The sequence below is a fragment of the Apis florea genome, unplaced genomic scaffold (assembly GCF_048593485.1).
Source record: "Apis florea isolate Af1SG1 unplaced genomic scaffold, ASM4859348v1 contig_2293_pilon, whole genome shotgun sequence".
In the NCBI taxonomy this organism is placed as follows: domain Eukaryota; kingdom Metazoa; phylum Arthropoda; class Insecta; order Hymenoptera; family Apidae; genus Apis; species Apis florea.
In genome coordinates, this window is record NW_028256554.1 from 5,419,049 (window position 1) to 5,443,269 (window position 24,221).

The 24,221-nt window shown below is 26.4% G+C and overlaps 4 protein-coding genes and 2 long non-coding RNA genes across 7 annotated transcripts; 2 read left to right on the plus strand and 4 right to left on the minus strand.

The window, feature by feature from the left end:
* Nucleotides 1-3,346: 3,346 nt before the first annotated feature.
* LOC116414553 (uncharacterized) lies at nt 3,347-6,791 on the minus strand. Of its 2 annotated transcripts, XR_015290872.1 has the most exons (3): nt 6,548-6,765; nt 5,411-5,500; nt 3,347-5,170 (listed from the first exon to the last, which is right to left on the minus strand). It is a non-coding gene; the product is annotated as an uncharacterized LOC116414553 (long non-coding RNA). The 2 variants fall into 2 exon arrangements; XR_015290871.1 differs by lacking the exon at nt 5,411-5,500 and having other exon boundaries at nt 6,548-6,791.
* Nucleotides 5,955-15,594, plus strand: LOC100867694 (xylulose kinase). The gene is made up of 12 exons (XM_003694612.4): nt 5,955-6,446; nt 8,533-8,615; nt 8,847-9,000; nt 9,576-9,755; nt 10,846-10,947; nt 11,867-11,998; nt 12,567-12,720; nt 13,540-13,684; nt 13,878-14,167; nt 14,322-14,419; nt 14,582-14,722; nt 14,804-15,594. Exons 1-12 carry the CDS (start codon nt 6,393-6,395, stop codon nt 14,873-14,875), a joined length of 1,605 nt encoding a protein of 534 aa, XP_003694660.1. The 5' UTR covers nt 5,955-6,392; the 3' UTR covers nt 14,876-15,594.
* Nucleotides 8,635-10,701, minus strand: LOC116414554 (uncharacterized). The gene is made up of 4 exons (XR_015290870.1): nt 10,413-10,701; nt 9,802-10,079; nt 9,545-9,708; nt 8,635-9,138 (listed from the first exon to the last, which is right to left on the minus strand). It is a non-coding gene; the product is annotated as an uncharacterized LOC116414554 (long non-coding RNA).
* On the minus strand, nt 15,487-19,642 carry Sf3a1 (splicing factor 3A subunit 1). Its single transcript, XM_003694670.3, has 11 exons — nt 19,385-19,642; nt 18,505-18,835; nt 18,271-18,430; nt 17,910-18,191; nt 17,715-17,825; nt 17,476-17,647; nt 16,666-17,349; nt 16,304-16,365; nt 16,064-16,171; nt 15,817-15,990; nt 15,487-15,705 (listed from the first exon to the last, which is right to left on the minus strand). Exons 1-11 carry the CDS (start codon nt 19,497-19,499, stop codon nt 15,604-15,606), a joined length of 2,301 nt encoding a protein of 766 aa, XP_003694718.2. The 5' UTR covers nt 19,500-19,642; the 3' UTR covers nt 15,487-15,603.
* Nucleotides 19,643-19,830: 188 nt separating this feature from the next.
* Nucleotides 19,831-20,840, minus strand: LOC100864313 (MICOS complex subunit MIC13 homolog QIL1). Its single transcript, XM_003694663.4, has 3 exons — nt 20,702-20,840; nt 20,434-20,593; nt 19,831-20,203 (listed from the first exon to the last, which is right to left on the minus strand). Exons 1-3 carry the CDS (start codon nt 20,713-20,715, stop codon nt 20,033-20,035), a joined length of 345 nt encoding a protein of 114 aa, XP_003694711.1. The 5' UTR covers nt 20,716-20,840; the 3' UTR covers nt 19,831-20,032.
* Nucleotides 20,744-24,221, plus strand: LOC100867571 (uncharacterized). Its single transcript, XM_012487989.3, has 7 exons — nt 20,744-21,223; nt 21,304-21,382; nt 21,457-22,000; nt 22,185-22,440; nt 22,517-22,577; nt 22,649-23,380; nt 23,596-24,221. The coding sequence occupies exons 1-7, from the start codon at nt 21,194-21,196 to the stop codon at nt 23,967-23,969; spliced, it is 2,076 nt and encodes a 691-aa protein (XP_012343443.2). The 5' UTR covers nt 20,744-21,193; the 3' UTR covers nt 23,970-24,221.

The window sequence follows — 24,221 nt, forward strand, 5'->3', positions numbered from 1 at the left end:
TATATATTTTCATATAATTTATATCTTGTTTATTTTTTATATCTTCTTCTATTTGTTTATTATTATTGCATTTTATTATTCAAAATATGTAGGAAATATGTAAATGTATTGAGCAATAAGAATAAATTTCAATTTATTTTAATAGGAAAGGCTAAACTTATTAAAACATATAATTATACACTATCGCAATAATTTTAATTATTGAAAAATGTACATAATAATTTTAATTATAATTTTAATTATTCAAGAAAGAATTTCTAGAAATAAATCATATCATTTTGCATCTATTTCGTTACTAAAACGACAAGTGAATTATATTTTCGGACAGAGCAAGTTAACCAACCTATAATCTACGTATTCGTATTTTTCCTGGTGCTAAGTAGGTACGCAGATAAATGCTAAACGTATGTTTGCTTGTTTCGTTAAAAGTCAAATACTATTTCTAGCGAGCACATGCATTTAAATACATGCTTCGTTTTGGGCGGGCCGCAAGAACGGAACGCGGATAATGATAGCGATGGGGTGAAACGGAATGATGCGTATGTGTGTGTGTGTGGGAAGGATCATTAGTGCATCTAATTCCGTAGCGTTGGAATGCAACATTATAAATTATCCAACGAATCTTGATAATCCAAAAATCCAAGTATTTTCGAACATCATTCACTTAACTCATCGTTTATTTCTTATTTGATGTGCTAGATATTTAACATACTCTTTAAAATTAAATTATTAAACAGTTTTTCACACAAACTTTAAAGAAATTCAATTAAACAAAATTTCAAAATTTATCTTATTAATAATTTATTACATGTTAAATTCATATTTCATACTATTTTTTTTTTTGATAATTAGAATAATTAATACTTTTTATTCTTTTTCTGGCAAATATTGATCTTTTCAAATTTGTTTTATTGAAAATATTAAACTTATTAATATACACGATGTTCAAGAATTTATCCAATTGATTAAAGCTAAAATGTTTTAATCTTTTTCCATGGTTTATTAAATTTTTTAGATTTCTAAAAAAATTCGATTATTCAAAACTACTAGTTAGTTCTTGCAACTGTTACGGTCACCTATAATCCTTCAATCAATTTTCATCAATATCCATAATATCGAATATTTATTTAGAAAATCGAAACAAGGTCTACCGGATACTTTTAGATTCCACGGATTATTGCACATTTGTAACGGTACCGGGCGATTTCAATTTGTTGCCAAGCAATCAACGCGCGTTAGCGATTCCACTTTACGAGTCGTACCCTCCTCCCGTGTATATACGATAGAGGAAAAAGCAAGAAGGGACGGTTATAGTATCGTGATATCAATTCTCTTGTAATGACACAATCGTAGCCAGTCAGTCGGATGTCGGTTTCGAGTGTGGGTGGAAGAGGTGATGGTGACGATCTAGGTCCGGCTTCGTTCTCCAACTCGTTGTTTATCAAGCTCCCCTTCGCATAACAAGCATCAAAACACTTGGCGCCCCTCGCTGGAGCCGTCGTAGTCATCTTCCGCCCCAATGGCTCGCTTCTACTTTTCGTGGATATGCCGGGGGGTAGGCGCTGGCATGGGTTAAAACATGGGTACCGGGAGGGAACATCCTCTATACACACAGGCGCCGTCTCTATCCGCCGAAAAAATGAGTTATCGTGCTGGATCTAGGAGTACTCATGGCAATTCAACCGTTCGAATCGCCATTTGTTCAAGTTTTATATTCTTTTTAACAAATTATGTCTCGATTATATTACGTTTTTTTTCTTATCTTTTATAACGAAGTTACTTATCATGTTCAATGCATACAGAATGCATAAGAAATTACTTTAATAAAAGATATGCACTTCAATGAGAAATAAATTCTTTTCAGATTTATCTAATAGTAATATCATTAGATGGACAAAAAAACAATACCTCATATATGAATCACAGTATACATCACACTATTGCATTTCTTTGATTAATAAAACGAAAAAAACTAATAACCTTTCACGCGTCCAGACAGACACGGCCTTAATTTCGATCGTTGATCTATTTTACGATTATCCCAGGAATCGCGAGTAAACGGATTCGAGGAGGAAAACTTTTCGAAGTAAACAGGTTTTGAAAACATTTCTTTCGTAGCTTGATCGATATTACATGAATTCCGTAAGAACCATAAAACCAAACGCCATTCCCCCAGAACAAACGATTCTTACGATCGAGCGAAAGGGAAGGATGGGGGATCGTCGTTCCGTTTTTCTAAAGAGGAGGGCGAACGAAGGGAACCCCCGTTAGAGATAGTAAAGACGCGCTGGCACCGCTCGCCACGTAAGTCCACGGATTCATAATTATTCCCGAACAAAACATCACGCTATTGACGTATCCCGGGATCGGGAAATTCAGCTGACAATACCAAAGCAAACATGTGCGTCGGTGTGCAAAAGGAGATGCGAATGGAGGCTGGGAGTAGGGAAGGGCGCCCTCCTGCTTGGCGACCGACGCACACTGTCCCACCCCCGTCGTGACGATGCCACGATGCCAACAGAAGAAGTATTCTTGCATTGGTCGACGTCGTGGTCGTCGTCGACATCGTCGTCGTGGTCGTCGTGCTCGTCGTCATCGTCGTCTTCGTCGTGGTGTCGTGGGTCGGCCAGCGGCGGCGACGGTGTCGGCGACGTTCCACGGTTGGCGTCGAGGTTAGCGCCGGCCGGTCGCTGGAATCGGCGCCCGGCTGTCTCTTTCTCCCTTTCCGTCTCTCACTCCACACGTTTCGTCTGCACGAGAGAGCCTGCCCGTCGTTTCGTCGTCGTCCGTTCAACGGCGACGACGTGGCTCTGCCGGCTGTCGCCGACGCCATCCGCCGCTTCTCCACCATCCCCATCATCCCTTTCCTCCTCCCTTTTTTTCCCGCCTCCCTGTCAATATATTCGACGACGATGTGTTTAGATAATGAAACTCTACTCTTCCAAAAAATTTCACGATCGAATCCAACCCTCTTCCCGCGCTAGCACCGTGTTTGTCAATGTAGAAAACATCGAGCCAATCGAGCAAATCCCCTCTCAACTCGCGGCAAATTCTTTCGCGTATCGTACACGCGTTAAACAAGCATTCAACTCACTGTTGGACAATGATGGACAATGCTACAACTTCTTCTGATGTTATCTTTCATACATGGTTGTTTTCATCTTGTGCCTTATTCGTAATATAAAACTTTGTATTGATGTATGGAAAAATTATAATTGTAAAAAAAGTTTCCTCGTGGCTTTAGTTTCCTGAAAACTAATAGTAATATGGATTATTTATGGTAATGATTGTTACAATTTTCATGAATCAGAAAGCAACTTTAATAAAGATATTAAATAAAAAGCAGTTTTTTATTCTAATAATATTAATCATTTTATTGAATTATTTATTATTTCTTCATATAATTATATGTACATTGATTAAATGTACTTATAAATGGAAATGAAATAATAAATTGAAATTAATCTAATATATTGAATATAATAAATGATATAATAATTGATTCATACGTACATTATTTTTTTGATAAACTTAAAAATAATATATAATTATTTATTATGACGCAATTCGAACAATTAAATTGAAATTAATAGATTCATATTTTATAACTGTCATAACTTTCTAAAAACAAAATTCTAGAGAATTTATGAATCTTTTTTATAGAAATTAACCAACATGTTTAATATCTTGAATCAAATATATCTTGTTCTTATAACATACCAGATTCTGAATCAATTTTATGCAAGCATGTAAATCACGAAAATTATTTCATCTATTATCTCATTCATCCTTCACCGAATTAATTAATTTCCAGTATAATAAAACTATACATCATTCAAATTTTATAAAAATGTATTTGAATCAGCCAAATACGAGCAAAATATTATATTTTTCAACAGCTATTCCTCAAGTGTTCCAGCATCAGCAGAATATTCTCCACTGGGCTTTCTCGGTAATTACATTTTCAAGCTACCATAGCTGGGCCAGAAATCATCGCTTGGTTCTCTGGACAGGACAAGATCGAAAGAAAAGCTTTGCCAAACGACGGGTAAGCCGAGCCAGCGAAAGTTTCGCTCGATTGGGTGTGCGTCGGCTCGTCCTTTTCGTCTACGAAAGTACAGGACGTTCGAGACTACTCTGTCTCGACGCCGCTGCTGCCGGCTCTTCTATACACGTTCTTTACTCTGATCCCTTTCCTCTCGTGTTCCCCTCTAGCACGGCCCATCCTGACGTCCCCTTAACCCAAACCATTATCCGTATACCACGATTATAGGGCAACGGGACCGACAAACAGGCTTGGGCCAGACCCCCTGGCACCCTAGTCGCAACTTCGCCTCCCTCTTCTTCTTTTTCTCTTTTCATGCGCCGTTTTACTCTCCCAGTTGCTGCGCGCTCTCCTACACCGTCACTGACTACGCAAACAAACCCGTATATCGACTAACATAACTTAACAATCTCCTTCTTCCTCCCACCCTTCAACCATTTCGTTGCTCTTCTCGTCATACTTTCGCCCCCTCTACCGTAAACGATGCACCACTACCAATATAATATCGTTGTTGCTACAACTGATTGCACCACGATGCACCGATGGACTTACCACCCAGTATCGGGCGGCGTCAATGCACGCTCGCCTTCGCTCGTTTTCGTCTTTTGAAGAAAATGATACTACAACGATGTTACGATATTTTTCGTAAATTATTGTAATGCTGCCGTAAAATATTATATATGCTGACTCTTGATAATTGTTTTTTGGGCAAACTTTATATTCCAATATACGTATATACACTAATATCTGTTAAAGACATAGAGAGGTTATGAAATCAATTTAGAAAAATGTTCCGACGATATAAGAAATATCATTATAGCGACAATCGTACAACCGATTGATATAATAATTTATGACTTCGATACGTCTCTGAACGAACTATACATAGTATAATGGTTCATGGCCTCGCAGCAAAATGTTTATTTTTGCTAGTTTCGGTCTGCGCAATGCGATTATCCCGCGTTGCTTTCTGACAACCATACGCCGCCTGTCCACCGTCGATGGAACGAAAGAATACTTCAAACTATATTTTATGTTCTTGTCGGATAGTTTGTGTTAGAGTTACTTTTAGAATAATTGCTTGATCTCCCATATTTTTTAAATCCGTGAAAACATTGATAACGACTAAAAAATAAAAACATAAAAATTTGTAATTTCTTATTAAATTTTGTCTCATTTATTGATGAAATTTTATAATGCTAATATTTTGTTTCTTTATCTTTAAAAAAATTTTTAATTTTTTAACTTACAATATTTGAATTTAATTTACAATGTATTGAATTATTAATTAAGTATTAGTATGTACTTAAATTATAGTATTTGTATAAAAATTCAAATTAAAAATTAAATCATTTTGTTATTTACTTTTTTTCATGTTAGTAGAATGTTGTAGACGCGTCTATGTAGTTTGCGCAGTAACGAGCCAAACCGGTTTAAAAACCAGTATCGCGAATCCTATTAATATAAAGAATTTTACTTTTATTTCAAATTCTTAAAAAAATATCAAAATACATATACTACTTTTTTTAATAATTTTAAATTTTCATGATACATACAACATATAACTTTATGTAACACTTTTATTTTATAATTTTTCGTATAGTATCATCATAAATAATATAATAATAATAATAATAACATTCTTCTTCATGTTTTTGTCATATATACTTTTTATTTTATAATATAAAATAATATTATAATTCAACGATATTTTATAGAATGTAATATGTATTATATTCAACAAGATAGATGTATGTGAAAAAATATTAGATCCCATTAATTTGTACATAATTTAAACAATGGCTAATACTTATTTAATTATCTTGTGAGAAATTCTCAGCAAGTGAAATACAAGTGTGAATTTATCCTATATACCTATGCAATAGATCAGCCGGTAAAGAAATTCGGTATACTCAGAGAGAAAATCAGTATCGACGGAAACTTAACCTCTTCATCGCAGTACAACAACGATTCATTGTCAGTTGCATTCGAAATATTATGAAAATGTTATAAAAGATAAATAAATTCAATTCGAGGAACTTTTACTGTGCATTAATCTGCCTTACGTAACGAATAGCATTATTATTATTAATAATAACGATAAGATTACTCCCATTTAGTCACTTTGAGACGCGTAATGAACGCGAAACAGCGCGTAACGGCTTTTACTAAGAACGAGTGTAGACCACGTACAGACTAGATCATTTAAACATTAGTTTCTTGTGTTTTAAAAAAACGTATGAATTTATAGTGAAGTGTATTAGTTTTTTTTAAGACTTGATTATTCTAGTGCATCTTTGTTATATTGAATTTATTCCGCGATTTTGACGCAGTTACAATTGAGAATATGAGTGCTACTTCGAACGCAACATATTTAGGATTTGATCTCAGTACACAACAGGTAAACTCTTAAAAAATTGCATAATTCACAGCATGTTTTTTATCATACGATGAACATCTGCTAAGATTGTATACTTATCGACGAATGACATGTTTTCTCACCATATGAAAGTACTTGTCGACACGAAACACAAATGACAATCTTGTTAATTAAGGTTAATTTTTTTATCTTTTCTTCCTTTTACTATTTGCTCTCGATTTTATATATTCTTTTTCACGCAAAAACAGTCACTATAATTATATAATAAATCACAAATCGACATTTGTTACTTTGAAGTATAATTTATTTTTTCATGCTCACGTAACGACGCTCACTTACTGGCTTTCTATGCGCATCATCTATTGCGCATGCTCATGTTAACGCGCGTTTTCTTTAAATCTATAAAAATTAGATATTTATAAAAATGTCATATTAGAAGAAAATAATAAATTAATTACGTACATAAATTAATAATGAATAGTTATTTTTCATAAGTATAATTAATAGATTTAATGAAAGGAAGAAATATAAGGATATAATAATTAAAAATATCCAATTATCGAATTAAAATCCAAAGAATCGAATTAAATAAAACATACATTCTCAGTACTAATTATCTCATTTTTTATGGTATTTTAAAAAATCATAATATGAATCATAATTTTTTTAAGTCAAACTCTGATTTTATAATATCGAATTCAAATGTCTAATCTATTTTAGTTTTTTAAATTTGAAATATTTATTATAAAATACTTTACATTATTTTTATTGGTAAATATTTGAAATCGTATTTTCAAGTTTCTAATTATATAATAATTAGATTAATTATGTAACTCTTTTTGTATAAAAAATATAATAATTAAAATTCTGAATATTTTCAGAACAATAATTGATAATATTAATCAACTTAAATTGTTACAATTAACTTAAAAATAATTTTATGTATTGAATTATATTTTTACAATTTATATTAAAATATTTACATTTAGAAAAATATTATGATCAGTTTACCAAAGTGACATGAAAATTCGTCTTCGTTGATTAATATATAAGCAGTTCATAGCATGATGCTCGTCCAATGGGTCACTATTATCTAACGTAATGATAACATTAAGCATTGGAACGATACGGGCGAAAGAAAAGTGTATCTCTCTGTTTGCAATGAAAAACGCGGAACATTAGGAACGAAATGATAATTGAAATTCTAAAGCGTCTCAGCAAAATACTATTGCTTGAAAATTCATTAATCATACCTAGACGTTATGATCAATTCGCAACGAATACGATTTTTATTTATGCAATATTAGTCATCCTTCAAAAAGGAAGAAAGAACTGAATTATGAATGATATACTATTATAAATGATATATTGTAATTAATTCTATGAGACATCATTTTTATTTGCTATATATCATTTTTTAAAATTAAAAGATTTTATATAATATTTATTATAAATTATTGTTTAAATTTAAAAGCGATTAAAATTTATTTATTTATTTAAATTACCTATTTGAAGAAATTTTTAATTAAATTTGTAAATAAAAACTTTTCAAAATTTTTGAATTTAACTTTATATTGTAATTATAAAATTCTTCTTCTTAATTTTTTGATATTTTTTTTCTGTAATATGTGTCCTAATTTATAATTCTTGCTGTATCTCATTTCACAATCTCTTTTCATAATAATAATATTTATTTAACCACATAATTTTATCCTGATCTTACATGTTTCACAATTTTTGTATGTATGTTTAAACTCACAGGTGATATTATATTCAAACGTTTTTTATTTAATTAAATGATTTTTCATTTGATTATATGATCAAAAGTATATATTAAATATTATGCGTATATTTATTCATTCGATAGACGAACAAATTTTGAATTTCAGAATACGCAATAAATTTCGTATTACGTTCTAACATAGCGTAACTAATTGACCGTGTCGTAAGGAGATATATTTTCTAATCTTATTATTCTCACATAGTGTTACACGTGACTTATTTGATAGTTTTGATACCAAAGATAAGAAATCGAAAAACAGTATGAAAATAAATATAAAAAAAAAAAAGAAAAAAACAATTAACAAGTATTTTTTGGTATTTGTAGTTGAAAGCAGTTGTCGTTGATAACAATCTCGCTGTTCTTCATGAAACCAGTGTACAATTCGATACTGATTTGCCAGGATTTAGGTATGTTTCATTCATTATGTTTTTATGTATTATATTTTTTAATTATATTTTTTCACACATTTTTAGTTTTAACATTTCATATTTTTTTTGAATTAGAGCATTGATATATTACATAAATTTTTAAATAAAATTTAAATTATTCATTTTCATGTCAATCTTTCATTTTTTGTAAAAATTCAATTCTCTTTCTTTTTCATTTAATTATTTTAATTATTAATTCGATGATTGTAGAACATATGGAGGCGTCATTCACAAAAAAGATGAGCCAAATGTAGTCGTAGCTCCTGTTGTAATGTGGATCAATGCTCTGGATATGATTCTTGATAAATTGCGTGTGTGTGGCGTTGATTTTAGCAAAGTGGCAGCCATTTCTGGATGCGCACAGGTAAAATAATATCCAAACATTGAGACAAAAATGTTTTAAAATGACGATTTATAAATTATATAATACATGTAGTAAATCTATCGATCTAATTATTTTCACGTCAATTAAGTTTTGCCACAAGATGTAACATTATTAAAGCTATAAATTAAAAAAAATATATATATATTTAATATTCATTCTTTATGAAATATTCATATATTATCATTTTAAGACTTAATAGATGAGTAAATTTGTTATTTTTAGATGCAACAAAAAGAATCACTGACATAAATGATTATAAAAAAAATCGATTAACATAAAATCAAGATTTAATTAGTCTTATATGTAATATTTTTTCTTTGCTTGACACAAATAAATCGTTTATTTATTAAACTTTCGTAATATCTTCGATATTGTTAAATTATAAAATTTTAATTCAAGCTTCATATTAAAAATTCAATAATTCAAACATTTATGTTTTCAATTGTTCAAAAATGAAATTTTGCAATATATAATTCTTATAAATTCTCATAAACATTTTACTGTTGTAAAAACATATACAAACGATAATGTTATCTTTATTTATTGTGACATAGCAACATGGCACAGTTTACTGGAGCAAGGACAGTCAAAAATATTTGCAGCAATTGGATCCTGCGCAATTCTTATCCATACAATTAATAGTCGCTTTTTCGGTCACACGATCACCTGTGTGGATGGATTCCAGCACTACCGAAGAATGTAAAATATTAGAAGAAGCCATAGGCGGTCCTGAAGTATGTTTTTTTTTTTTTTGTTTTATGAATAATATAGAAATTTTACCTTTTTAAAAGGTAGAACCACGAGAATTTCATTCTACATAAAATTCTGCATTTTGTTCTTACATATCTTTACAAGTTTTTTTATCAGTATCATAATTTACTATTTCGTAATTGATTATAATAAAGCTTAGGATATGTTAAAAAAAAATGTATCATAAAATTAACAATGCGAAAATACTGAAGAAAATAATATCCAGATTTTAGTTTTAATTTCTTTCGTATTCAATCAAGAAGCCAAGATTTCTTTTTTATTTTAATCTTTCCATCTATAAGCCTAACCTAGAAAGATTTATTTTATTTATTAAAAATAAGCATTCTTTCAAAAACTTTTTAAAATGCATATCATTCTCTAGAAATTTTCGATTGCGAATTTCTATGAATATTCATTCAAATCAAAAAATTAATTGGCAATTTGCATATTTTGCAAGTTCTCGATCATATCCATTCAATATATATATATATATATAGAATCTTTAGCAAATTTATGTACATAATTTTTCGAACAAATGATAATATAATAAAAAAAAATATTTCAAACAAAAATTAATAAGTTTTGAATCAATTGGCAATTGCTAAAATTGCTAAAAAATATTTTTTTCGATAAAAGATTACCTTGGTTTATGGTAGAAAAAATAAACAATATATTCATATATTTTTTCTCGATGTTTCTTGATATTCACCAAATGTTTTAAACAGAAAAATATAATAGAAAAGAGATCCTAATATTGTTTCACAAGATATTCATTAAAAAGTCGACGTCGACCGATTTTTAATGATTAATTAAATAATATTTTATTGACTTTTATCCATTCATTTTCTGAACAAAATGTCTGAACAAAATTATTGCTCGATAATAGATGTCTAAATAGAACATGTCGACGTGACATCTAGCGTCGATGTTATAACATTACATAAATTATAATGCCGACAGAAGGTGTCGTTAGTAAAAATGGCGAAAATCAAATTGATTCATAATTAATCGATACGCTAATTTAATATGCTAATCAATTATTCTTATACAATTTGTCATAATGGCTTATTGCAGAAATTAGCAGAGATAACGGGATCACGAGCGTACGAAAGATTCTCAGGACCTCAGATAGCGAAAATAGCACGCACCAAACCGGAAGCCTACAATTCTACTAAGGTATATCCACTACACTTACGGCTTCGTTGAACAAATTTCGGGACGCCGATTGATCGAGGTATTCGATAAGTGTGGATCTATTCCACATACACGTGCATTACATTTATTTCAGATTTTTATACTTGTGTGATGATGAATGATGGTTTGGTGATCCGTAGCTTTTGTAGAGATGCATAATACTAACGGTAGTCTGATAACAATGATTACTCACCTGTTTGAATTGTTCTTTTTTAATAGATATAACGTCTAGCTCGATGTCATTTCTATTTAGGTCGTTTTATTGCGATTATAAAAAAATTAGTGACATTAAAAGCTATAACGCTAACAAAGATATAAATCTTAGAATTGTCATTAATAATTGTTTGTTATAAAATAAATGGAAAAATTTTTTGTAAATCGTATCGTGGTTGAATATTTGAGACTGTTTTTTAAAATCTTTATTAAATAGACTTATAATTCTTAAATAATTGATAATAAGATAGAAACTACTAATTAAGGATTAAGTTTGTGTATTAAATATTTAATTTATTACATTAAAATAATAAATATAATAAAATTGTTATTTGAAAATTATTTAAAATATTATTTAAAAACAGAAACAAAATAAATAAATTATTAATATCAACTATTTTCTATGATCGCAATATCAATGACTTTGACTACTTTTATTTATTTCGATCAGTCTTGATATTTTTAATAAAAATTGTATCAAGCATTGCTTGTTTAGAATATTTAGAATATTCCTTTTAATGCTGCTAAAATTTCTATTTACAAAGATATCTAATATTAATAATGTCAATGAGAATGAGATAATATATACGTCACTAATACGCATTCTACATTATGAAGTAAAATTTAAATAAAATTCTGTAACCATTTTTTTTTTTTATATTAAATCGTTTCTAAATATTTCTTTCAGAGAATCTCTTTGATTAGCAGTTTTCTTGCTTCCTTGTTTTTGGGAGATTTTGCGCCCATTGATTGGTCCGATGGCTCTGGAATGAATTTATTAAATATTCATACGAAAGATTGGGATGACGTCTTGTTAGAGGTAGATGATATTATTGATGGTTATTAGATTACCTTTAAATATATTAAAATATAATATAATATAATAAAATATTTTTATTTGAGAATAAAAATAAACATTCCTTCAACATTTCAAAGATAATTTCGTGGAAAACTGTGATATTACACGAAAATATTTCGTAATCATTTATAAATCTGAATTTTATGGATTCCATTTCAATTTAATTTTCAATACATTTGCGGTTGGAAAATTTATTGAGATTCTAAAATAGAAAGTTAGAAAATTTTATAATTAATGCAAGAATAATTAATGAAGAAGCATTTGCTTATATATATTAAACAAAATTCATACATTGGAAAATTTTTTTTATATTTATCGTGGAAATATTGTATATTAAAATATTATCTTTATAATTTTTTATAATTCTTCTCTAATTTACAAAATTATTATCAACTTAATAATAAGTTCATTTTCAAAAATACAAAACACATAAAATTCAATAATCTCAATATTAATTACAATTTATTTCTTTAATACAAATCACAATATTCGCTTTATTTTTTCGATATTCATCGAATCGTTATTTCAGGCTTGCGGTTTTGATTTACGAAAAAAACTTGGGAAACCAGTTTCTCCGGGCACCGATATCGGGCCAATTTCGTCCTATTTCGTCGAAAGATTTGGCTTCGACAAGACATGTCGGATAATTGCGTTCACAGGCGACAATTCCAGTTCTCTAATAGGTAAGCATAACAAGATCGCTAATCTGGCATGAATAATTTTTTTTTTATTTGACCGACAGTATTAATTTATACGCGCTACTTCGTCTTTTGACAACAAGTCTCGATTCTTTGAGTACCGAATACCCTCATGAATATTCATGTAGATACATATCCAATTGATGTATATAGATACGTATAAACTTTCGCTCCCCGTACGGAATGATTAATGAGATTTTTCGAGTCAATTATAATTTGCAATTTACTGTTAAGGAAACTGTTGAATGAATTCTGAATCGTTTGATTTAATTGATTTATCAATATATCTTTTTAAATTTTTATTTCTATTCTTTTTCTTTTTTATAATTTTTATATTTATATTTGATTAGAACTGTGATATATTAAAATGTTAATTATTTAGATAATTTTGTTATGTTTAAATATGTAATATGTTTAATATTTTTCTTAAAAATTCGATAATTACATTTTAAAGTACAATTTTAAATGACATCATTTAAAATTAGTTCTATATTTAAATGAGATTTTTGAGAGATTACATTTTACGCAAGAATATACATAAATGCAAATTTCTTTCGACCAGTTTTTTTTTTATATTCGAATACAGTATATTAAAATATTTCAACAAATTGCAACAAGTTTAATGAACTGTAAAATATGCTATAATTCAATTTGAACAAGAATACATTTAAATATATTATTGTAAAATTTATTGTGATTTTATTGTGATAAGTTGTAAATTAAGAATATCCATCATATAAATAAATAAGTTAATAATTAAATAATATACAAATAATAGATGTATATATATTTATTATTATGTAGGAATGAGATTGAAAGAAGGAGATATTGCTTGCAGCTTGGGAACAAGTGATACTTTATTTTTATGGTTAAATAAACCGAAAACTGCTTTGGAAGGACATACTTTTTGCAATCCTCTTGACGATAAAGCTTATATGGCATTACTTTGGTAATATTTTTTTAATATTATTTTAACAATAAAATAAGATTTTTTTAATATAATTGGAGAAAAAATTATAGTAGATAAGTAGAAATATGTATATAATATATATAAAATATGTATATATAAATGTGTATATATGATTTAGTTGAAAAAATAAGAATTTATAATAAATTTGTTATATTGATTATTAAATTTTCAGCTTTAAAAATGGATCTCTAACTCGCGAAAGAATACGTGACAGCGCAGCACAAAGCTCTTGGCAAATTTTCAACGAATTGCTGGAAAGTACTCCACGTGGTAATTTTGGAAATTTAGGTTTATACTTTGACACACAAGAAATATTGCCATTTGTTATTGGCGATCATAGATTCAATAAAGCGAATAATGAGATTTCGCGCTATAGTTCAAAAGAAGTCGAAGTAAGAGCCTTAATCGAAGGTCAATTCGTTGCGAAAAGAGCTCACGCTGAAGATTTTGGTTTTGTTATCGGTAAAATAATATAATAATATAATAATATAATAAAATAATATCTACAATTTTCCAATTTCTTTTATATAATAATTAAAAATATTATAAATTATTAGAAATAAATAGTATTTTCTATAATAGAAAATCAGAGTAATAATAATTCTTTTATTTATAGGACCAAATACACGTATTATTGCGACTGGAGGTGCATCTACGAACAAAGCTATATTACAAGTACTTGCTGATGTTTTTAATTCACCTGTATATATATCGGTAATTCTATTTTAATTATTTTTATTTTTATATTAATATAATAAAGTATCATCTTTCAATTAATATTTTCTTATTTCAAAAATAATATTTCAAAAAATAATTATATTTTTATTTAATTTTTTTTTCAATATTTTTGTTCTATTTAATATTTCTATTTAATAGGAAGTTGTTAATTCAGCTGTGATAGGTGCAGCCTATCAAGCGAAATATGCTTTGCTACGAAATGAATGCAATTTTGACGAAATAACTCGATGTTTACCAGAACCAACACTTATATGTCGACCTTATGATGATGCAGAATCAGTAAGTGATATATTAAAATTCAATTTTATATTTTTCCAAATAATATATATTTAATTATTTTTTTTCTTGTATTATTTTTAGATATATAAAACAATGGTTGTACGTTATCGGAAAATTATAGAACAAATTAAAAACAAAATAAGTACAAAATGAAAGGTTACACATGCATAAAATAAAGCAAAAGCAAAAAGTTTAATAATGCATAATAATGCATAATATTAGCTTAAAATATAAAAGCAATTGTCACATTTAGAATATTTTATAACTTAAAATATTGACAAAATTCTATTCTGAAAAAATTGTATATAATATTTTTTGTGTAATTTTAAAAAATTTGCTTTTAAATTTCAAATATTGGAATTATAAATATTTCGATTATAACGAATCGAAGATATTAATTAGAAATATTCGAATCGAATATATTATCGTGAATCTCTTATATAAAATAAAAAAGCAATGCTTTTTTAAAGAAATTATATATTATTAAAATAAAAATATAAATATAAAAAAATATATATAAATATTTTAAATAATTTGCAAATGCTGTTTTAATATTTTATTAAATAATATAGCTAGTTATATTGCTAATGCCTTATTAATGAAAGTACAAGATGATCTAAGTGCAATTTTTTAAATGAAAACTAAATATATAAATAAAAATAATTTTATATTTATATATTCATAAATTTTATTATATATTATTAATTTATTACAATCATAACTTATTATAATTATGGAATTAAAAGAAATGTAATAAAAGAAAATTTATTAATATTATAGATGTTTTTTATTCATTAAAAGCAATTGTAATATTTTTATTAATATATCGATTTTTTTAATCTTTTAAGTAAATATATAATTACATTTAAAAATTTTCTGTTTTATTTTTTTCTACCACCTCTCTCTTTTGGTAAAAGATTAATTATATTGCCAGATGTTAAATTGTAATATGCAAGAGTATTGCTATCCTTAAAGAACATTCCCTATAAAAAAAATTAATAACCATTATATATGAAATTAAAAATATTAGAAAAATATAATTCGAATAAATATTTGAATATAATTTATACTATTAAATTTCACTTATATTATACCTCATATTGTAATTTTTGTTTGCCAGGAGGCATGCCAGTTTGTTCATGAATAAGAGCTTTCATTGTTGCCACAGTATCACTTAATTGCAAAGTAATATTTAATGTTTGACCATTTAATTTCCATTCTGCTTTTTCTGTCATCATTGGTGCAGCAATATTTAATTGTACAGGACCCTGAAAAATAAAATATATATTTTATGTATGTTTGTATATAATATTTTTTTTAATTTTAATCATTGATATATACCTTGTTTCTAGCCAAAAATTGTTGTTCTGGTATCAATGAATCTTCAGTTCTAAGTTTCTTAGTTTGAGGTTCTTCCTCCATAGGTTCAGTAGCATGTTTTAATCCAATCTTAAAAAACAATTAAAATAAATGTCACACAAAAATCTACTTTAAAACAATTAAAATAAATGTCACACAAAAATCTACTTTAAAACAATTAAAATATTAATTAATTAAAAATTATAATTCGCAGATAGTTACAGCAGATGTCATTGGTGGTTGCATAGGTGGTGGTGTTGGCATAAATGGCGACATTGCTGGTGCTAAAAATAAAAACATTTAATTTACAATAAATTGATGATATTTAATATATATATTATATATGTTTATAACTTATAATTAAAAAAAAATTGAAAAATTTAATACTAATAACATTTACAAATACATTTTGTACTTGAACGCTCAGACTTGCTACTAATATAGCAGAATATATGATAAGAAGATATTCATTATGTTACAAAAAACAAGAATAATATTATGCAAAAAAGGATAAAGAAGATATTATTAACTTTGATTATGAGATTTCTAACATTTCATTAAAAATTAATTAATAATAAAATTACTCATAAGCGGTGGTGGTCGAATCGGAGGCATAGGAGCCATCATCATCATCGGTGCTTGCGGCATCATTGGTTGAGGGATTCCCATAGTAGGCATACTCATAGTAGGAGGTGGTGGTGGTTGTGTGGGAACAGGTACTGGTTTTGGAGCTGGTGGTTTTGGAGGTGCCTTTAATGTAGCTTGAGGTTTTGAAGCAGCTGCTGCCATGTGCGACAGCTCAGCTGCACGATTAGCAGGTTTTGGACCAATCTTTTCTTTTTCTTCATCTGGAAGAAGTCCTTTAACTTTATGTATTTGATGAATTTGTTCTTCCAAAGTAATATTTGCTCTAGCTGCTCTAGTTGCTGCTTCAACACTTGATGTATGTCCATCCCATGTAACTTTGTCATCTTTCTTTTTATCTTCTTCTCCGATCTTTTTACCAATAGCAGTTTCTTCATCACCGACACCGAAAATATCGGTACGCCTTTCAGCAAGTTGTTTCAAACTGGCTTCAATCGCTGTACCAGGTGCAAATACTGTTTCTTGAGCCAACTTATCAAGATGTTTATCTCTTTGTTCCACCCAACGTGGATCCAATAATCCAATTCGCATGTGTTCTTGGACTTTACTTGCAGGTATACGTTCTCCAGTGATTGGAGATATCAAGTATTCGTCGGGAGCAGCAGGACGTGCAGTTTTGTTCGCTGTAAAAATATATATGTATATATATATACGTTTTAATTTTTTTTTAATTCACATATATAAACAGTTTTCGTTTATCTTTATCATTATTTATCACGTTTTTATGTTGTTATTATAAATACATTTACCATGTTGTTTAGGATCATATCCCTTCTTTACTACAACATTTCCTGGAGTAGGTGGCAATGGTGGAGGTTGCATGTTATTACTATCACGTGGTTTCGGTTCTTTCAATTTATGAGTATCACCTGGAGGTGATACATCATCTTCATCACTTGAATCCTCTTCCATATCTTGTACCTTATAATATAAATACGTTATTGATACCAAAACATCAATATCTTATTTAAATATATGAAATACTTACTTGGTTATTATCTTTTGCACGATCTTTTTCACCTTCTGTACGACTTTGCATTTCATCTTCTCCTTCACTATCAATCTGCATTTCTACATCTTCACCTTCTTCTATTCTTTCCTAAAAATTTAAGAAGTTAACAAAGAAACAATAAATTTTATTGGAATATTTTAAAATAAAATAGAATTTGTAAAATTTTATTACTTGCATAAGTACTCGAGCACCAACTTCGTCAGGCGTTGTTGGAGCTGGAAAATTACCAACTTCAAATTGTTGATAATCAACGGTCTCGACTACAACAAAATCATGCCAATCAATTTGTGCATATGCAACTCTTTCGCGTTCTAATTCCTCTTCTTCTTTACGTCTTTGAGCTTCTTGATACTTTAACCATTCAGCACGATATTTAACTTGTTCTAAAATTTTATCCATATTAGAAGCTTCTTCACGTAAACGAGGTAATAAATCTTTAGGTGGAATCAATACCTATAAATTTATATTAATTTAAATAAAAAGTTCAGAATTAATATCTAATCATAAAAATAAGAATATAATTTTATATTACCTTAGTATATTGTTCCAAAAGTTTTGTAAAATACTGAAACAAGGAATGTTGTGGACGTAAAAAATCAAATTGAAAATTTCTTTGTTCTCTATTCATTAAGTTTGTTAAGAATTGACGACCATTACGAGCTACAAATTGTGCTGTAAGTTTTACAATATCCCTAAAATAAAACAAGTCATTTTTTTATGTAAACTATTATATATAAAAAATACAAAATTTAATTAAAATATATACAAATCTAAAGCTGAAATAGAAGGTGGATCAGCAATAAATTCAAATTCTGCAGGAGTGTCTCTTGGAATAAATGGTTGTTCAACTTGTTTCAAAATTTCTTGCTGTTTTTGATGAGCACTAAGATTAATTGTTTTTCCAGGTCCTGATCCTATAGTAGGCTCTTGACCTTTTCCTTCTTTAAATTCTTTCACTTTATGCTGATAATATGCATGGTATGGATCACCAAAATTTAAGAAATTAAATTTCGGATTTCCCAATTCGTTTTGTCTAATTCTTGATTCAAACTCTGGTCCATTTCTAGCCACAAAACTGGCAGTCTTGTCAACAATATCTAAATTTTTACATAAGGAGAATTACAATACAAATAAATGTCAATAGATAAATAATTTTTGCAAAACAAAAATGCATATATAAATTTATTCTGAGCATCATCTTATTTTTAGTATATTTAATAATTATATATAATTATAATAATATTATATATATAATAATTATAATAATATTCTCATTGTATTTAATGTAATATACTATTATAATTTGATTTTTAGAGATATTTATAAATAATTAAAATATAATAAAGCATTATAATATAAATTTTCAAATTTTATTTAAAAAGAAATATACAAAAGTAAAATATAAAGAAATTAAATTATATAATAAAAATAAAAGAAATAATGTAATGATTTATTAATAACAATATATAAATCAATATACACAACCAATATTGTATGTTATAATTATTTTAATTATTACTCTAATTTATAATATTTGTACATATAAAAAATATATTTTCATTAGAAAAATCAAAACCATTGAAAAAATCAATTAATAAAGATATAAACATTGTTTTCTTTTCAAAATATATATTGCCAAAGGATACTTCTAACCTCCGGTGGAGGATAAATAATGCCTACAATGGGCTGAGATGATGGTGCAGTATTTTCTTCATTTTCAGTCGCCGGTGGTTGTACAACAGCAACTTCTTGTGCAGGCATATTGCTTAATATTTTTTTTATTCACTTAATTTTAATAGGTAAGCCAATATTTTACGTTATTTATCACATATACATACTTCTGAAATATGATACAATGGTGTCGATTTAGGATGATTTTCACTGACATTTCATTTACTAAAGCTGAATTTTTATGAACACAAGAAAGTTTAATCAATGCATCCAACAATGCAATAGAAAAAATAGAAAATGTTCCTAGATAATTCACAAAATAATTTCTTTAAACTTAAATATAAGATTTAAACAAAATTTGGATTAAAATAATAATAATGAATATGTTTAAATATTTAATTGCTTAAAAAAAATAAACAGATTTTTTATATATATTAATTATTTTCTTTATTCATATTTATTATTTATACTGATGCAATTTCATAGGTATATTCATAAATAAAAACAATTTCAAAAATAAAATAAATAATAAATTTCTTATTTATAAATTAATTATATATAATATTTATCTAAAATATGTAGAAGAAAATACTAACAATATTACATAAAAATTATGTTTGTTTTTATACATTAAGTTCTTTTATGTAGTTCTGTGTAGTTTCATATAAACTAGTAGCACTATTAAAAGCATATGTTGGTAAATTAGAGACAAATCCCATGCTGGACATAACACCTTTGTTCCAAGTTACTTTAATAAAATTTGTAATATCTGTCACACTTGGTAGTTGAGCTATCTAAATAAAAACATCTTATTCAGAAAACAAATATTTCATAAATTTTTAATCATTTTAAATATGTTAATTCTTTGCAAAATATATCAAATATTAAATTCTATAATAATAAAGTTAAAAATTTAAATATTTATTAGACATAACATTATACCATTTTATATAAAAAATAAAAGATATTAATTTTAATTTTTTTAAAATATTGAATAATAAATGATGACATTAAATAAAATTACCTCTTTTGTAATTTTTTCAGGTACATTTTTTTTAACATATGGAGCAATTTTTACGTTTAATTTTCTATACAATGCAGCAGTTTCTTCTGATTTTGACCATAATCTTTCTTTATAAGTATAATATACGATACCACCAACAATACTGGATTTTATGGCAAACCTAAGAACATAACCTTCAATTTAAAATTTAAATTCTTTATATATTTCTATATATTTATATTTAAATATTATAATAAAAAATTCTTCATAGATTTAGAAATTTACTAACCGAATTAAACTCATTGTATAAAATAAATTATTTTGACACAATAGTTTTGCTGCACCTTCGCTTATTATATAGAAACATGAAAATTACGTAAAACCTTTTAACAATTTCCGGTTTGATCTAAAGTATTTATAAATATTAATTACTTTATCTTTTTTTATGTATATATTAAACAATTACACAAATATGTAAAATATTTTTTAATTGTAAGATACTTTATATCTGAAAACTATATAATTTCATATAATTATTATGGTTTACGTAGTAAATGCATACAATGTATATACAATTGAAAAAAAATACTAATATAATAATAAACTAATTTCTATTTCATCTTTTATGTCTTTATATTTTATATTTATATTTTTAACAGATGATATATAATACTAAATTTGTTTATTTGTTATTTTAAAAAATGTATTTATTATAATTATAAAAAAATTATTAAAATTAACCTTAAAATTGTTTTGTATATTTATTATATATCATAATATAATGTGGCCTCAAGAATATATAGCATTAAAGGTAAAAGTTGTTATATCATGAAAATTTATTTATTTATAATTTATAATGCAAATAATTACGTTAAGTGATTTTCCTTACAGGATATAGAAAATTTATTAATTTGTGGAATATGTTATGAATTTATGGATACATCTGTTATGACATTATGTTCTCACAATTGTAAGATAAAAAATATTTGTTTTTTATAAATTAACAAAATTATGTATTTTATTATTTCTCTTTTAAATTTTTAGATTGTTCTCTATGTATTAGAAAGTATTTACATTATAAAACACAATGTCCTGCATGTTTTGCAGAAACTTTTGAGAAGGACTTGAGAAAAAATAAAATCTTAGATGAAATAATAACACATTTTTCACAAATTAAAGATAAGTTAAAAAGAGTTTTACAAATTCATATTCAATTTACAAAATTTGATGAAAACAATCAGGTTTCTACTATACCAAAATTATTGCATCAAAGTAATGATACAAATATAACTGAACAAGAAAATAAGATTATGTGTAATCAGATTATTACTAATATTTCTACTTCTGAAAATAACATATCACCATCTATAAATGTACAAAACAATATATTTAGTCCCAGTACAAGTGGAACACCTAGAATACCTTTAATGTTTACACCTAAAAGTCATAAACGTTCAGCAGTAACAAATATAGAAAAAACTAAGGTTGTTATATGTCCAGTATGTAAAGTTACTATTTCAGAAATAAAAATAAATAGACATCTTGATGATTGTTTAAAAAGAGAATCAATGAAAGAAAAACCTCAAATGTAAGAGCGATCAAATTTAAATTTCTTTGCATTTATTTTTATAATCTTTTTTTTTTTTACATAATAACAAAAATTTGAAATATATACATTCTGTTATATCAGATATATATATATGATATATATATATATATATATATATATATATATATATATATATACATAAAAGGATTATTTATTTTTACAGAAAAGAATCAATACGTAAACCATTACCAAAGTTAGTATTTAATTTAATGAAAGATGCTATATTAAGAAAAAAATTAAAAGAATTTGGTTTATCATTACAAGGAGATCGAAGGACTATGGAGAATAGATTACAAAGATACATTATTCTTTATAATGCAGAATGTGATAAATCAAATCCACGATCAATTTCAGAATTAGTAAAACAATGTGAAGATGAAGAAAATTTAGAAAAAAAAATTAATAAAACATTTCTAAATGTAAATACTCATTATATTATGTTAATTTAAATTTTCTAAATGTTTTGATATTTTAATTAAAATTATTAAATTTCAGAAACTACATTTTACTAGAAATACAGAACAAAATGTTATAGAAAATGAAAGAAAAAAATATTGTAAGTTTAAATTTTTAAGTTTTTTTTATATAATGTATATAATATTTTGATAATTATTTTTTTTTTATTAGTGGAAGCACATAAAGATAGTTTTGACAATTTAATTAAAAATATTAAACGTATTGATACTACAAAACGACCATCAGTAAGACGTAGTTTATTGAAGGAAAATATAGAAAGAGAGATTAATGAGGATGTCCCAGATAAATGTCAAACAACAGAAAATTTAGATGATTCAATGATTTATACTGAACAAAATGATTTTAATTCCTTAAAATCTGATGTATATATTGAGGATTCTGATTCAGATTCTACTTGTCCCTTACAAATGTATTCTAGTTCTGAGCCAAACAAATTTTTTAATGTAGAATTATCTCCTTCTAATAATACTGTTTTACAAAATAAATCTGAGACAAGTGATCAGAAAAATATTGATCAAGAACAATCAATGTTATCTAATCATTCACCTATAAATAAAACGGAAAAAAATGATAATTCAAATGCATTTAATGATATTTCTACTTATGATCCATTGATACAATCAACAATTTGTGAAAATGTATCAAATAATTCTAAAGATCTATCTAATACTTCCAAGTATAAGAAGTTACGAAGAAACAAAGAATTATCTTCAAAAAATGAAATAAAACAGATAAATTCTGTTACTTCAAACATAAAAGATCTTGATTCTGATAGAACTCTAGATCAAGAAAAAAGACAAGATGAGAAATCAAAATCTATCTTGCAAGATATTGCATGTGATTTATCAAGTAATGATAGCACTGACAGTAAATTTAATTGTGGTATGTAATAAGATTTTATTAAAAGTTAATCAAATTTTATTCTATATTTTTTATGGATATTATATAATATCTTCTATTGAGTGATCCATATGGTTCAATATAAGCATTCTTGAAATAAAAAAATTATATAATTTCGATTTGACCATAAAAAAATTTGATTTATTATAAAAATCATATATTTTTGAATTAATTATTATTTTAAAATAATCTTACAGGAGAATTACATTCTACTAATTATGGATTTTTAAATAATAGTGTAATCAATTTTTCAAATTTGGAAAAAGAAAATATAAGTTCTTCTCCTGAATGTAATAGAATTCAATTTCTTCAAAAGAGAACACGCGATTTAATACAAACTGATAATAAAATGATGTCAAATATACAAAAAAAAATTAAAAAATCATCTCATAATTATTCTCCTGAGACTAAAGAATCAAATATCGAAGAATCTTTATGTACCTCTAATGATGAAACAATTAAATGTTTACGAAGTAAATCACGATTAAGAAAACGAGAGCGAAATATTACAGAAGATATATCTGTTTTAAGAAAATCTACTAGAAGAAAAATAAAAGATAATAATTCATAAAATTAAACTTTAAATTAAATATTTTGATTTTCTGGTTTTGATTTATTTTGTTTGAAATTTAATTTTGAAATTTTGAAATATAATGATGTAAAAAAATAACTATTTGTATTAATTTATATTTTATATTTGACTTTATTATATATTTTTTATTAAATATTTAATAAATAAGTATATATATTTATTTTACATTAAATATAAAAAAAATAATTATACTTTAATTTTTTTAATATATATACAATTATATATCTACAA